We start from the raw sequence: 16,486 nt of genomic DNA, 5'->3' as shown, positions 1-16,486 counted from the left end.
AGACTACATTAGTTTCACAAATACTTTCGTTTTCACAAGATAGAGTGGTTTCTTATCATTTTAAATACTCCTGTTGTAACCTGTTTTATCATAACAAGAATTCCAGCAGGACAGTCCTTGGAATACAATAGTGTTTCTAAACCATCTAATCATAAATTCTCTTGTTATTTTGACCAGCTTTTCTTGGGGTCATGGCCTGAATGCTGAGATAAATAATTGGTTTTCTGCAGGGTTTTTGACACAGCTCATAACTGGTTTTGAATCTATTTGAAGGAGCCACTGGGAAATCAACACAGTTCAATAGCAATGCTCCTGCACGAACAATTTAGTAAACTGAGAGCATTTTAGCTTGAGAACAGAAACATTTATTTGGTAAACAACTGTGTATGAAGGGGGCAATTCTTTCCTAATTTTAGACTACTCAAGACAAAACTCAAGGCATTTTGTCATTAGAAGCAATAGCCCAGATTTTGACCAGTCTGTGAAGCAGCTCTGGCTCTGTATAGGGAGAGACAGAAGCACTTACCTAAACACATTCCACTCTATGTCCTCCCAACCTCTATTCTCACCTGTGCTGCAGTCCATAATATTTGACCTGAATTCATTTCCTCCAGAAGACAGCAACAAGAGAAAAACTGGAGGTAACATAGGAATCACTAGAAAATAATACAGTATACCAGGCAGGGGGGTGGGGAGAAAAGACAAAAAAGTGTAAAAGCTGGGAAAAGCCACAAAAAACGTTAATTATCCCCAAACAACAGATAAAGATATCCTTGCTTAACTTGCGTAGAATAAACAGATATATCCAATGATCTATGCCTGAGCCTGCTAGTTTCTATAACCTTTACTCCTTTGTGAGTCAACTATCACCCTCAGGATCTCCTTAATGGTGAAATTAAGGGAATTCAGTCCAGCATCTATCTGCTAAGCACTGTTTCTTTAATTAAAAGCTTGTGTAAACTTCTGTTTACCTTAAAAACCCCATTTATATTTCTAAATTTTAACACAATGTGGAAATGGAAAATATAGAGCTTTCTTCTATGGATGTATGCCCCTATGCTTACTGATTTTTTAAAAACTAGTCCATGACTCCTCTACTTCAAGGCTGGATTTTGTCCCAAGTTGATTTAGTTCTGGAAGACTTTGGAGTATACAGTCCAATATGGAATACAAGAAAAAAGTATAAGAATCAAGAGGCCTCAAACAGTACCTAAAAGCAAGAATCTTGAAGATATATTCTACAAAGAAAGGTTGACGGCAGTGGATTTGTTTGGTTTAGAAAAGAGAAAATTGTAAGGCAAGATGATGATCCAGTCCAGTCTGTCCCCATTAGGTATAGGAAGAAAAAATAAGCTAAAATTGCAACTGTAGAATTAGGGAAGTAATTGAGATGGTGAAATGGTCACTTTAATTTTCTTGGAATGTTACACAATCTCCTTAATTTTTAAGAGGCTAGACAATCAGGGAGGGGACTATTTATCTCTGTTTACTAGATCCTACCACAAATGAACACGAGTGCTAAATAACTTTATATTAATGAGGTTATTATCAATATGCAGACACTTCAGTACAATATTTTTTATATCTGATTGATTAATTTTCTTCTGTCTATTAGACAGCCTTGAATTTAGCTTTAGTAGCAGATGTTGGTGTTAATCCCCAAGGAGTTTCAACAGAAAAAAAATCTTCATTAATAATCAATCTGTTCATTACCTGGCTTAATTGACTTAGGCAACTATTTTGGTTTCATGACAGAAGATTGGATGCTTAGCCTTTGTTTCCTGATTTTTAGACTGTATGTCTTCCTGCCTTCATGAGAAAGGTACCAAGAAATGTGATAGAATCCCATTTGATGCATAATTTTGGCAATGTTCACTAATTTTTTTTGAGATTCCGAGATCACTCAGTAGAATTTCTGCCTTTACTTTGTTTGGTTTGGTTTCTCTGCTGCTAATCCTAAGTGCTGTGACCTGACTGTGGCTCCTGTTGTTTCGTGCCCCTGGAGCAGGTTGCCTCCCCATCCTCGTACACCAACGGCTGGGGGACAAGGATTGCTTACAGGACAATGGAAGAGAGAGCTCAAAGGCAGCCTCTGAAGAGACTGGAGGTTTCTCCCCAGCGAAATCCGGAAAGATTGGCCTACGTGTCCAACGACTTTCACTACGATGGAGGGATCTCAGCTGGATTGTCCGTGAGGCACGGGGACGGGCTGAGATCCAGCGGGACTGTGCCGCCGAGATACGCTCGCTCCGAGATCCTTGGCTACACCCTGCGCGACTCCGTGCACAGGGGACGCTCCTTCAAGAGACAGCCCCGCCTGGGGACTGTCACTGATGCTGTCCCCGATGGTGCCTACCCCAGCCCCACTGTCCCTCTGTACCACCAGCCTGGCAGCAGCCGCAGCATGAGCAACCTCCTGGAGAAGGAAAACTACCTGGCCTCGGAGAGTGCCATGGGACAAGTGAGGTCCCCGACCGCGTCCCGCCTGTCTCAGAACAGGCAATCTGTCAGGTCCAGCTTCTACCAAAGCGCCTTCAGAAACACGCAGAGCAGGAGGGAGGTTTCCCAGCCAGCTTCCATAGCCAGTGTCGCTGCAGAAACAGATGGGAAGAGGATGCCAGTGACGGCTGCTGTGGCCGCAGCAGGGAGAAATGGTTTCCTGCACAGCGAGCAAGTGACCCTCAATGGATCTCAGCTGGGGTAAGCACAGTGCAGGACCTGCTTTGGTTCTGGGCTCTCACAGCCAGCAGGAATGTGCTGGTTAGGAAATAAATTGATAGCCTGTGCTCAGCAGCCAGCACCATGCATGAAGTACCAGTGCAGAAGGGGCAGAAAGTAGATTGGCTTTTAAAAAGCCACATCCGGTGCAACAGAAGAAAGGGGAGAAAAAACATGTATATGTATGTAGAGTGAAACGTCTACACCTCCTGCTGAAGTTTGGGACCCCCTTTTGCCAAGAGTTAACTTTATCAGCAGACATGAAATAGTCACTGGGTAATTTACAGCCTAAATCGCAATACACAAAATTGTATTGGCAAATTATGTGCTCACAAGAGCCCATACATATCAGCACTGGTTCTCACGGGAACAGGTCAGAAATGTACCAGTGGGACAGCTTTTGGCAGATTGACAATTTCCAGTTAGAAATCCTCCATGGTTTCAAGGACACTTCTTAGTTTTTATAAACTTCAGGTGCAGAAATTTTTCCTAGCTCTGTAGCACCATCCTTCCCTAGAATAAATGCAAACTGCTCTGAATCCCAAGACCCCAGAGCTTCCCACTACCATGAGATCCTACATGCTCTGAGGGAGTTCTCCTTATTTGAAACGCTGTTAGCTCCATGCCAAAAAGTCCCAAATCTGCCCCCAGACATCATGAAATTGTTTAAAATACTGGAAAAGGTTGGTTGGGTTTTTTCCCAAAATTCGTTCCCCAGCAAAAATTCCTTTCCAGAGAAGATTTCAGAATGTTTAAAATCTATTCCATTTTCAAAAGAGACATTTTATTATTTCTGAATTTCCCCAGGGGTGAATATCTTTTCGTTTTAGAATAATTCTGAATGTTTCCAGAGCTGTTACGTTTCAGTGGACAGAACAAGCCACTTGGTATACAGGAAATGGTTACTTGCATGTTTATTCTGGTTTTTGTTGTTGTTTCATAGTTCAAATAAGGATCCTAACATTTCTGTTTAAGTTAATCATAGTGTAATTTACAACCGTGTTATTAAGAAATGGCTTTTTTCCCCATAACTGTGTAGCTGTTAAGTTCATTTTTCTGAAGACCTTTCTTCCTTCTTTTTCTGAGTTTCTTGCTGTGTGAGAAAAGGCATCACCTGGTATCACTGCTATGTGGATCAGGTATTTTTTGTTGTCAGCTACATGTTGTATGTTATGATTATATTTGCAAACATATATGGTATTGTGCTCACTTCTGGTCTGGATTAACTTTTCAAGTCTGGGTGATGCAGGATTTAGGAGATCTGACATTAATTATGTTGACTTACAAGTATTCACACTTTGCAGCTTGTAAATCTGAAAAAAAAACAGGTGAGAGATCACAACAGCTAAACATTTTGGAGTAGTAATATTGAAAATAGATATCCAGGTTTGTTTTTCAGTAGGGAGGACTTTGATTTTTCAGTAAGACAATTTAAAAACATATATCCCATTGATTTAATTATCTGCTTAACTTCTGGCACATCCTAGAATGCATTCTGAGCCACAACCAACAATTTTAATCTTGAACTACACGTAGGAGCAATTTTGGCTTTTCTCTTGCAGGTGCAGACACTGGAGTCTGGTTGTCTGTCTGTACAAGCAGCAACCAAAGTATGTTAATACCTGCAGATGGAAAAATCAGTCTTGAATCATTGTGCAAGTGACTTTAATGCGACCATGTTAACTCAGGTGGAAGATTTGTGATCTGCTGGAAATCTTTGTGATGGCATAATTCCTTAGGTGCCAGCTTGTAGTTTCAGCATTTGCCAGAAGTTCTCACAGTTCAAGGAGTCCATAGACACTCTCAGTTTTCTTGTTATTTCTCATTCTCTTATTTGAAGGTTGCATTTATCTGACATATTTGCTTGCAGAATCTGACCTCTAAATGTGCTGAAAGCTGCCACAAAATATATTTTTCTCAAAACTGGTATACTTTGGCAATTAGGCTGAAGTCAGAATCTGTCAAATCATTGTTCTGTTTAACAACCTCTGCCTGGCTGACCATTTGTTTAGTGTCTCTTTATGTGCCAGTTAGTCCAGAGCTAATTAAGTTTGCCTGTAAATACTTTGAGGGTGGGGATGGAATCTTTGCATCAAATTCTGTTTTTACAAGATTTAGGGTGCTGCAGCTTTGTAAATACCATTGAGGGTCAGAGATGGTATTGCATCCCTTATTGCTGCCAGATAAAATGTTAGGGATTGTTATTTTTATCCAATGGAGAGCAACCCAAGTATAGCAGTGCACAACAGGAGCGAAATCCTCTGCCTGCTGCATGAAGGGATAACTTCTGGGGAGCTGCTGTCAGTGCTAGGGCAGAGCTACACCCCCAGCACCTAGGAATGCACTGTCTGCCTGTCCATGTGTACATCTCAGCCTGGCAGTGGCTCCTGGTGGACTTCTACTCCTCTGGGCCACCCTTGGCATCCTTGGGTTGAGTTCCCACATAAACTCTCTGGTGTGCCCTGGGGGATCAGCTCATGCATCAGCCAGGACCGTGGGAAGTCTGTGGTTCTGTTCCTCTTCAGCTGCTGGGCAGTGAAATGCCACAACTTAATACATCAGAAATGTCTGCTGCTCACAGAAAGTGACTGAATTTGGTCACAACACTCCAAAATTATTGCTGTGTCCAACAGGTAGACATGGTCATTATGTGCAGGTTTATAACATGGTCTCAAAACCTTTGCTGATTTAAGACTTGAACTTAAAACCAAAGTTTGAAAAGCGTGTTTTTCAGTTCCAGTACAGAGTAAAAAGAAGGAATATGATCTGGCTAATTTTCCAAATTCTGCTTCTCTGAGCATTGTTAATTATTATTTAATATTTCTGATTAGTTTAAAAAAAAAGAATTAAATCTTTGACTTTAGTTAATATATTTCCCTGGTATTAATTTTAATGTAAAAGGCAATAGAGTTAAAATGTCTAACTACAGATTCGTTTGCTGAGATGACTATCAAATAAACCATTCTGATTCTGGTAGCTCTGCAGGAGGGAGTTATTGCAAATTACTGCTTGTTTCACTGCAGGTCACAGACTGCCCTCTCATCCCTTGCTGGCTGGTGGCACAACTGCTACTCCAAAATTATCTGGATTTAAAAAAAAATTCTCTTCAACTTTTCTCTCCCCATTTTTTTATCTGGGTGCAGCATATTTGAAACCAAAAGTAAATAAAAAGTCTGGGGAGCATAACCACCTATCACCTATTGGCACCTGACTGTGCCAATAATTGTTTTATGTTCCATTTACTGGGGGAAAAAATGTGTTTGGTGACCTCTCTTTCATTTTTTTTTTTTTTTTAATATGGTCGTCTAACACAATCATCATTAAAGAAAACATTCTGGAAGGTGAAAGGGAAGTGGTGGCACTTATTTTTGATGCTCCCTACCACAGGATGTCTACATACTCAGTTTAGTGGGTGGTATTCTTATTTTTCCCACCTGAAAAATAGCTTTGCCCATCTATTTCAAACAGGAACAACTTCCTTTTTTGGAAAAAGGAGGTTCTGAATCCTGCATAGATGTAGTCTGGGAACTAAGACACTGATGAAAGGCATAAGGACAAATAAAAAAAACAATCCTCACACTATTGAGGAAAACATCAAAGAATCTTCATGGCCAGTAATAGTCACTCTGACATGGTTATGGCTTTCTTTTGATCCTCATCCACTTCTTCGTCCTTTCTTTTACATTCTTCATTCTTCCGCTGGATGGAAACACTGACAGAAACTGATATTTCCATTTTGTTATTGTAACTTAAAGCATGACTTTCTTTCTCCAGAACCACACTTGTATTTATGTCCTTCTCTTCCCCCTAAATGTCAGTATCTCTTAAAATCTTTATGATATTTTCTGCTATTGGAAAGGAAAAAAAAAATTTCTAAGAAAAGCTAGAGTTACATGAAAAACACCAAAATCCTAGTTTTACAAGACTGATAATTTTTCTGCAGTCTTTCTTCACTAGATCTCTCTGTCTATACTTTTAAGGAGCCCAGAAGTGGAGATGACCCTGGAGCGTGCAGTGAACATTCTGAAGAGTGAAAATACACAGTCCACCCCCAGGATCCTTGCTGCAGAGACTTTCATACAGCATGAGTGCTTCCAAAAAGCAGATGCCAGGAGAAAAGTAAGTAATTATTCTTTTTCCAGTCACAATCAGGCAGAGAAAATACGATTCTATACTTTATGTCACTATGTGCCAACATGAAAAGGAAGAAGGCAGTCCGAGTAACCTTATAGGATACTGATGTTAGATATTTTCCCTAAATTGCATTTATGTGTTTTGCTGCAGATTCTTTTGAACCCACTCAGTGTACACCCACTCAGTTTGCCCTTTTTCAGCTGAACAAACTTAATTCTTTCAGCCTTTATAAATCATGGAGTCTGAACTTTTTGTCAGTATAGTTGCTCCTGTCTCCCATTTTTGACTTGCATGCAGAAATATCCCAAAATAAGAAAATTCTGAGTACAGTACAAACTTATCCAAGCTTCAGGGTTTGTTAGGACTGCACAAATGTGTTTAAAAAGTAGATGGATTAGGAAACATGTTAAAGGCTCACTGGAACTATGTACATGCATTAGTACATTGTTTAGGTTAACCAAATTTTGAAGTCCCTTACAAGAAACTTGTTAAGTCACTTACAAGTGTTTTGAAAAGGTCTATTAAAAATACTCTCTCTTCATTTTGTTTAAATGTCACTACTGAACACAAATGTCTCTCCTGCTGAACGGTACTGTACAATAAAGTGTAAGGTGATTGTTTATTTTAACCATTAAAAAGTATAATTACAGCTGCTTTGGTTTGTAATGTGCTCAGTAATCTGAGCCTTACTTCCATAACTATGTGCATGCAGTCCAGTGCAGTGACAGCCAAACATCTCTCTGTCCTTTTGACTTGCTTTAGGGTCTGTCAGAGTCAGTTTTGGGAGAAAGTAACAGCACAGGTGGCAACCTTAACTTCAAATAGAGGACAGAGCTTCAGAATTGGATGTTTGCAAGTGGGTTATTACACAGACCTCTCTCAGGCAGCTTCCCAGCAAAAGGAGTGGCTGAGGAGTGCTCAGGTTGGAGCAGTCAGCCTGAAGCCACATGTTTCTGATATCCACCCACATAACCTACAATGAGCTTTTCTGTTTGGTGCCCGTTTGGTGCCAGCTTGTTCACGTTGGCATCGTCCTGAGTCCCTTTTTTAGCCTTTCAGCCTGCATCCTTTGTCTATTGTTCCCTGATATTTGAGAGTTTGTGGGTCCAGTGGTTTTTCTGTTTCTGTGAACTTCTCAGTACTTTGGTGGCTTTTGTTTACTAATGAAAATTTAGGACCAGTCAATAGTTGTTGTAAATTCTCAGCAAATTAGGTTGAAATAGCACTCCTTTTACAAGAGCTATAAATGCCTTAAAATTACGGACAGAAAGTCTGCAGAAATACTTAAAAAAACCAAACAACTACATTATTGGTGTCAAAAGGGCTGATCTACTGCAATAAAACAGGTTGATGTGCCTTCAGCATGCTCTGTGCACCACTGCCCTCACGATGGATATTCCTGTATTCCATTCTGCTGGCATTTAGGTGATTGCTGAGTGTTTGCAATCGCTCAGCAGAGGGAAAAACAGCTCAGCAGAGCAGGATAAAGAAACTGTACCTCTTGTACAGGTGGATAGAGGAGAGGATGCCAGGCTGTGTAGTTTACTTCATGAAGGATAAAAGGCTCTGTTGCATTCCATTTCTTCATGGTGCCAGCACCTGCTGGTTGTATTGAATTATTTTTATCATTAAACTCTGGACTGTTTAAGACATTTGTATCAGATTTCTGAGTTTTTCACGTGCTGTTGGTTCTTCACAAGGGTGAGTTTGTCCACAAAACCATATGGCATTTTGAAATGCTGGAGGAGACTGTTGGCAATGGTACATTAATGTAAGGCACTTCCCAGAGTAAATTCACTCCTGAGTCAGCTCGGTCTTGCTTGTGTCATATCACAGTTTGTATGGGATTCTTCATTCAAGCAAAACAAACAATTTGTTTCCATACAGCTACTGTAAAATAACATCTTTTAAATTCTTCATTCATTTGGGGCCAAACCCTCATTTTCTAAATATTTAAACACTGAAAAGTAGTCTGTGCTAAATATGGGTAGTTCAGTAGATAGCTGGCTAACAATGGTTAATGCTTACTTAATTTTGATGCTTACTTTTGCTATTTTTCCTCTGTGTGGCATAGTTAAGAAACATTAAGTATAATGTATTGGTTTTTAATATACTTTCAATACATGGGAAGAACACTGTGTTTTCATCAGGCTGGTTGCTGAGGGGAAAAAAAACCCAAAACCTGTTTATAAATGTTCCAGAATTAAATCTCAAATATTCATTTCACTAACATGGAAGCTAAAAAGCAGAGTGATTAAATGTCTTGTCAGAGAGTACAAATCTGTGGCAAAGCTAGAAGAGATTTAGTATCATTCTCTGACATTAATTATGACAACATGTTGCCTCTCCCAGTTGTGGATTTTAAGTATTAGTCATACAAATGCCCAGAGGTTAATAGTCATGTCCAAATGATTAATGATCTGTGCTTCAGGTCTCTCAAGCAGGAGCAAATGAACATAACTATAACTATTTAAACGTTATAACTATTTAAACATTATAACTATTTAAACGTTTTCTGGGGCGGGGAGAAAGGGGAGTTTGTTACTTACAGCATCTGATGATTCCCTGCTGTGTTTTGTTTTCCTCACAGGTTTTCTCACTTGGTGGCATCCCCAAACTTTTACAGCTCCTCGAGGTTCAGAATGAGGACATCCAGCGGGCAGCGTGTGGTGCTCTGAGAAACTTGGTGTTTGAGGACAATGACAACAAACTGGAGGTGTCAGAGCAGAAAGGGATCCCGCTCCTGCTCCGCCTGCTCCGGCACACCAGGGACATAGAGACTAAGAAACAAATCACAGGTAGTGTTTTCTCTGCAGTCAAGCATGAAGTGCTTTAATTAGTGTAAAAAGGGAGAGGTAGATGATTGTTTAGTGACTAAATACAAAAACATTGTCCCCTACTCTAAGTAATTCCCAGAGGGTAAAATTCCAAGGTCCTTACTCAAGACCATCCTTTCAGTCAACAACAAGAGATAAGGAACTGCAACTTCACCTCTTAAAGATTCTTCAGAGATCAAGAGAGTGTGCTTGCAGGAAGCTTTAAGTCCTTGATATTCCAGAAAAGAAAGTCAGGCTCCCTAGGGGTGCCTGGGACCATAATTAATGCCTGCTACTTACACAGCAGCTTAGCCTTCATTTTTTGACTCTGTCCTGACAGTGCCTACTGGAAGTTCCTTGTTGAAGACTGTCGCCCAGAGCTGTCATGTGCCACGGACAGAAAGTGGTTGTGCTATTCCCACAAGCCCCACTGCCCCAGATTCTTACTTCATCCCTGCAGTCCCACGTGTCCATAATGTGTCTCTTGGAATTCCACTGCTTGTGACCCACATTCTTTCTAATTAGCATCCAAAGGAATAGCAGGCTTATATTTTATAAATGGAAAACATGAATAAATGAATGGGGATTTATCTAAAATGATCTTTAAAGACATCAAGAACAAAATCTATTAGGAGAACAGTGCGTGAAAAGATACTGAAGTTGACAAGCAGCCCTGTCTTGTTGAGACCTTCTGTAATTCTGCATTCTTTAAAGTATTTGAAATACTCTGCTCCCTAAGCTGGAGAACAAAGCTTTGTATTGTTGGCTTTTTTTTTAGCTCAGTTATGCAGCTCTGCAACGTTAAAAGTGTTTTAAAATTTTTCGCACTCATCAGTTGCAGAATTGGGTCACAGAGTAATTTACTGTACAATGCCTTAACTTTCAGTGCTGTTGCAGACCAGTGAGGGAAGCAGTGAAAGTGGTGGCAGAGTGGCCAGAAAGCCAGTGCTCTTTCCTTGCTAGCACTTTCATAATTCCTGACAAAAATGTAGAATGTGCCTGATAACTCACATGTATATTGTGGATGTTACTGTGTTCCCCTTCAGCAATGTGGAAATGGACAAAGGAACATCTTCTTTCAGCAATTACTGCTGTCACTAAACATGAATATTTACTCACAAAACAAAGAAGACACCAAAAAAATATTTATGCCAAGCAGGATGATGTAGCTTGTGTAAAGCAAAATATTATGATGTGCTTTCATGCCTGACAGTTGCAAAAGACAATTTTAAAAATACACCAAGAGAGAAGTATTTCTTAATTTGTTCAAGACCAGATGTGCAGCCAGGAGGAAATGCACTGGGTACCTTAGTGAAAATGCCATTAGGACATACTTTTTGCCATCACTTGAACAGTTCTTCCCGGTCCATAGCAGCTGCAAGGAGCCTACAAGAGCAAAGGGCAGTCTGGATGAATGAATTTCACCTCTTGCATTGCCTTTGACCTCATACAGGACTAGTGGAATATCATATTTATGCATGCAATCTCTCTGAAGTGTGCACTTCCAGGAAAAGGTTAATGTGAAAGATTTGGTCTTAAACCAGGTAGCACCAGAAGTCCATTTGTCTTTCCACATCATACATATTACTTGCCTACTTTGACTGTAAATTAGGGACTTCCCAATGTAGGGCATCACATTCAGCTAAATGTCTTTCCCCATAAAAGATTAGAAAAATCATCTTGGTACCTGATAATACCTCATACTATTGAGGTATGAGGTATTATAATACCAATACTATTGAACTGTAGTGACTCTTGGCCAAGGGTTGAAAGCATGCAGTATTAATTGATAAAGATGTCTAAGCTCAGCAGAGGGAAGTTTTCTATTTCTACTGCTGTGTGGGAAGCATGGTTCCAAAGCACTCCACCTGACAAAAGTATATGAAATGAGGAAGTTTTAGGAGAGAAGGAAGTTAGAACTCTGAGACAGAGGTTCTCTGATACTGTACTTCATTACCTGTCAGAAATATAGTACTTGTGCACATGAGATAAGTAAATCTCAGCCTTAGAAGCTTATCTTTAAAGGTCACTGGTTTATTAGGACCATCAGTGTTAATACAGACAAGCACTTGCCTAACATTAATCCATGTTTTATCATATGTTCTCAAAGAATACTTTGATGGCCTATATTTTCTTTAAGACCCAGGCTTAGGAATACAAAGCAAATGCAGTCCTGCACTGTGCCTGGTATTGTGCTGTGAAAACACTGAGAGGAACCAAAGTGTGTGGATATAAATGCTGATTACAGCACGTGCTGTGGCTGCCTCACAGTCTGTGAACACACAAAAAACACCAAACCACTGCCCCACCAAAGCAGCTTTGTGCTGGTGACAGGGGTTTGAAAGCTGCTGTGGGCCAGTCTGCCTAATGCCCCCTGCAGAAAAGAGCTGCCCAGTTTCTCTGCAATTCTGTGCTCATATGATCTCTTCCCAGGGGGAATCAAACCTGCCCAAGATCACTGAATTTGACTGAATTTGCTAGCTTCACAAAAGCATTGATACAGATAAAGTAAACAGAGGCTCTGTCCTTTCTTTGGCTTACAAGCTACTTAGAAATCTCTTAGGAAAGAAGATTCTCCTAAATTGTAGGAGAGAATTTTGTTTGCAGGACCTAAGACAGAATTGGAGTTTTATAGTATTTGGAGAGCATACTGAGGAACAGAAAATAAAATGGCTGTGGCATGAAAGAACCAAAAGATTTTAGCTTTTAAAGGTAAGCCAGATGAGCCTCCAGGGAGCAGCTAACCTCCTGATCTTATTATCCTGCAGCATAGATAAAAGAAATGAAAGAAAATTTTTCCTGCAGGGAAGATTACAGCACAAGCAGAACTGTCATTAAAAGAAATGTAAATTTAAAAGCAGATCCCACCCATTTTTCCAAATAACCACCTAAGGGAAAACTATGCTCCTAAGAATATAGCATAGGTGCAAGGAAACAATCCACTCCTAAGACATTGCCTAATGTGCACAAATTCATCCACACCCAGAATACCACTGAGAGAATCCTTCTGAGCCCAGAGACACAGTGCCTGTGGGTAAAGGTAGGGTTTTTGTTGGAAAATGTACAGTGAGAGAACTATCTCAAATTCTCTTCTGGCAATTCTAACTATCTGCCTGTAATTCCAAATTTATTTGTTCTTTTTAAAAGTATATTCTGTCCTTGTGCCATTCCTTGCATTTGTGCCCTTCTGTCTTAACCTGCTTTGCTTACCAATGCCCTTTGGACTGCTTGTCTGTTTTCCTGTAAGCCTTACCTGTACTTCAGAAAAGTACATTCCTCCTTTTATCCCCTGATTCAGAGGCTAAGGAGCTGATCCCAGAAGGACTGGGCTGCTTCTGGCTGGCTTTTGTTTTGATTTTACTGTTTCTCACAATACCTGAAATAAAATTCAAAGTGTAAGGAGATACAAAATAAATATTTTTCTGTTGTTCACATTGTGAGCTGATGAAAGGAACATTCAGTAATACTCTGCCGGTGTGTGGAGGAGGAAGTCTGTGAAACATAGAGCAGCAAGCTGGAGGAACAATGAATGTCTTTGTAGTGAGAAGCAGAAATAGGTGTTGTTTTGCAAGGGAAGAGTACTTTAAAAGAATTGTTGTCTGTTGTAATAGAACATAATGGAACCTGTTAAATCCTACTAGATTTTATTTGAAATTTGGTTTGGAGATCATGAGTAGGCAAGGTTTGTAGCATTATTTAATGATTTGTTTAGTGACTAATGTCTGGACAGTAGCAGCCAACCAGTGTTAACAGCTTTCCCTCTTATGAGAAATTTTGCTATCAAGTGTTAGAGAAACTTGGCAATGGGCATTTCCTGTCTTCCAGCAGATCTCCTGTAAACTCCCTGCACCTCCCTTCTATCCCTTTTGTGAGTTTGTTTTCCCTTAGCTTGCTTTGCTAACAGAGACGGTGATTGCAGCAGATGGACAATGCAGAGCTGTGGAAAGCTGCACTTCTTGTCTGGGCATTAGATCGACTGTGTAGAGATTTTACTTTATCCACATGGATAACTGTGCCCCTTTTTTGCCCTGTTTCCATGTCGCTGGATCAGAGCTGGTGAGCATTTACCAATCCCTTCTGTTTGTCTTCAGATGATCAGTGCCAGGCAGGCTCTTCACTTGTTAACATCAAGAGGTGTAGAATGCCCCTGTTCCTGAGAGGCAGACACTGCAACAAAGGGGTGTGAGATTGAGTCTCAAAGTGCAGAGGAGTCTTTTTCCTCTCTGATTTTATTGTGGCTATTCCAGGTTTGCTGTGGAATCTGTCCTCCAATGACCAGCTGAAGCACCTGTTGATTAGAGAAGCCCTGCAGACGCTGACTGATGCTGTCCTCATCCCCTACTCAGGCTGGCCAGACAGAGACTACCCAAAATCAAGTGCTCTGCCCGACCCTGATATCTTCTACAATGCCACAGGATGCCTGAGGTGAGCACTCTGTCTACAACTACCCAAAGCAATAGTAATGACAAAACAGGGGACATAATTATTTTTGGATAACTACACAGAGTTAATTTCAAGCCACAATCACTTCTCATGCAAGCAGATGACTTAAAAAGGGGACATGGTACCTACAAGCACATAAATGTTTTCTGCTTCCAGCTGCTACCAAAGATGCTTATTTGAACATACCATAATCTCTGCCTGAACTGATTAGAAAGTGATTCAACTTAAATGGTGGGACAGCCATTTTTTAAACCAGAGTAAGCTCTGTCCAGCCTTTTGCACAAGTTTAAGCAAGTTGCAGCCATGGGGTGGAGGAATAGATTTATAGTTGTGTATTTAGTACTGCAATCTGCTAATAGACTCATGGGCACAGTAGCAGTTAATATAGACAAACACCAAAGGCCCCAGTGAACACACCCCTAAATGGCTGAAGTATAAAAATCACATCTTCAATGAAGACATCTTTAACAGTCTATAAATTAGGGGCCCTTTGTGAGCTCAAATTCATTGCATATTAAGTAAGTTTACACATCTAAAAATGGACAAAATGACATATTTTGAACTTCCTAAGGAGTAATGTACAACTGCAAAGGCATGACCTGAGGTTTAAACTCCTAGTAGAGTACAAGGAATTAAGTTTGGAATGTGGAGGCTGGAAGGGTGCCCATTTTGCCTCAGATATACCTGCTGTGCTGACCTGTCCTGTAGCAGAGTAGTTGTAGGTGTATGGCATTGTTTTTCCTGTGCAGCAGCTCTGTAGCTGACTCGTGTGGTTTCAGAAGACAAATTGTCAGCTACACAAAATACTCAACAGCAATACGCCTTTTTCTGCAGGAACCCCTGTCAGCCCACTACCTGCTAATTAACTTCATCTCTAAGTAATAATTAAATTTTATTTACTCTGATGACTCAAAAACAAATACAAAGAAACATTAACCACCCATAATAAAACCTCTCTAGCTAACACTTAGTGCTGCTGTCTCGGAAATGAAGGAGGTTGTCTTTTTTCGTATTAATTAGCCCAAGCTGCATTTGTGCAGAAACCAGTCTGGCTGCTCCTCTCCTGGTGTTTGGACTCTGGAACTGTCTCTTCCCCATGAAGCAGCCACTGGGGGCACAGATCATTCTCAGGTTTAGCTTGGTGTTGCTCTTCCTGAGCTTGTTTCAGCAGATTGACACAAGTTGTTATGTGACAAATAAGGTGTAACAGCACCAGAGTTCTTTTAAATGAAAGTGGATTCCTGGGCTAACCTTACTCTGGACACAAAGTCAGTGCTCCAGAATTGCTGAGAGCTCTCCAGCCTTAATTAAAAGTCTCTAAAACTACCCTTATGTAGGTGCTTAAGGATACATTACCTGTTTTAAAAATATGATATCCACATTCTAATTCTTCTCATTTTTAAGAGATTCAACACTGAAAATTAGAAATAGAAAAAGAAGGGCTTGAAAACTCCCAGGTAAAGATGATCTGCAGGATTGCCACATACCTTCTAGCACAGAACAGTTTTTAATGAGACTTACTTATTTGTACAGACTAAATAGTTGAGATCTTTAATCAGTTTGCATGTTTTCTCTGGAAATTGACACACCTCCCAGATTAGGTGACTAGATGTATTCCTTATGTATTAGGAATCTCTGCATCAATAAAAAGAAAAGCACACCATGGAGTAAGGGAAGTGTGCACTGAGGGAATGATGTTACTTATGAATATGTTTAAAGAGTCTACTTATTTGCCAGAATATAAATCTGTAATTAGTCTTCCCTTTTGTGATGCTAATGTGTTTGTTTGGCATGTTGATAAAGTCTATAGCCTGCAGCTTCTATTAGAGGGTAAAAATAGCACTTTGAAGTGCAATACATAATATTATGCATAGTACTGTACTTAGTTACAGGGAAATGCCAGAACTTCTTTTCAAAAATTTCCACACAACTGTTGACTAAAAGGGACAAACACAGCCCAAACCCAACCCTAGCATCTGGAGGGGGTATATGCACTGCCTCACACCATTACCAGATTATAAATTAAAGCTTCCTTCATCCTCTTTGAGAAAACAGCAGCAGGAGAAGTGAATCCACATCTAGCAGATAATATTGCAGGTACTTCCAAGCACTGGAATGAGTGCATGACCAGACCAGTCCCCAGTTATTGCCAGAAGTATTCTCGGGTCCTGAATCTCGGTGCCGGTGTCGGCGCATGCAGTCACTGATAAGGAAATCTGACGTTAGAAGGATTTGTTAATCCCATTCTCTAGGTCTGTATTTTGTCTTAAGACCCTGTGAGAAGCAAAGCTTTACAGAAACCACAGGTCACAAGCTGCATGTAGTAAAAAGAAGCCGTGTAAACCACAGAATTCTGCATTGGCAGTTAAAATGAG

General features: G+C 40.2%; 1 protein-coding gene across 3 annotated transcripts in view; it reads left to right on the top strand.

Annotated features, from left to right (window-relative positions):
- PKP2 (plakophilin 2) overlaps positions 1-16,486 on the top strand; it is a 38,403-nt gene that overhangs the window by 7,888 nt on the left and 14,029 nt on the right. For all 3 annotated transcript variants that reach the window (XM_030263292.4, XM_072923525.1, XM_072923526.1), the window contains exons 3-6: positions 2,009-2,700; positions 6,699-6,837; positions 9,443-9,650; positions 13,916-14,093. In XM_030263292.4, coding sequence (XP_030119152.4) covers positions 2,009-2,700; positions 6,699-6,837; positions 9,443-9,650; positions 13,916-14,093 — 1,217 coding nt within the window. The remainder of the gene's footprint in view (positions 1-2,008; positions 2,701-6,698; positions 6,838-9,442; positions 9,651-13,915; positions 14,094-16,486) is intronic.

This window comes from Taeniopygia guttata, chromosome 1A, assembly GCF_048771995.1.
Source record: "Taeniopygia guttata chromosome 1A, bTaeGut7.mat, whole genome shotgun sequence".
NCBI lineage: Eukaryota > Metazoa > Chordata > Aves > Passeriformes > Estrildidae > Taeniopygia > Taeniopygia guttata.
The sequence above is the reverse complement of the archived record's forward strand: the minus strand, read 5'-3'. Positions and strand labels throughout refer to the sequence as shown.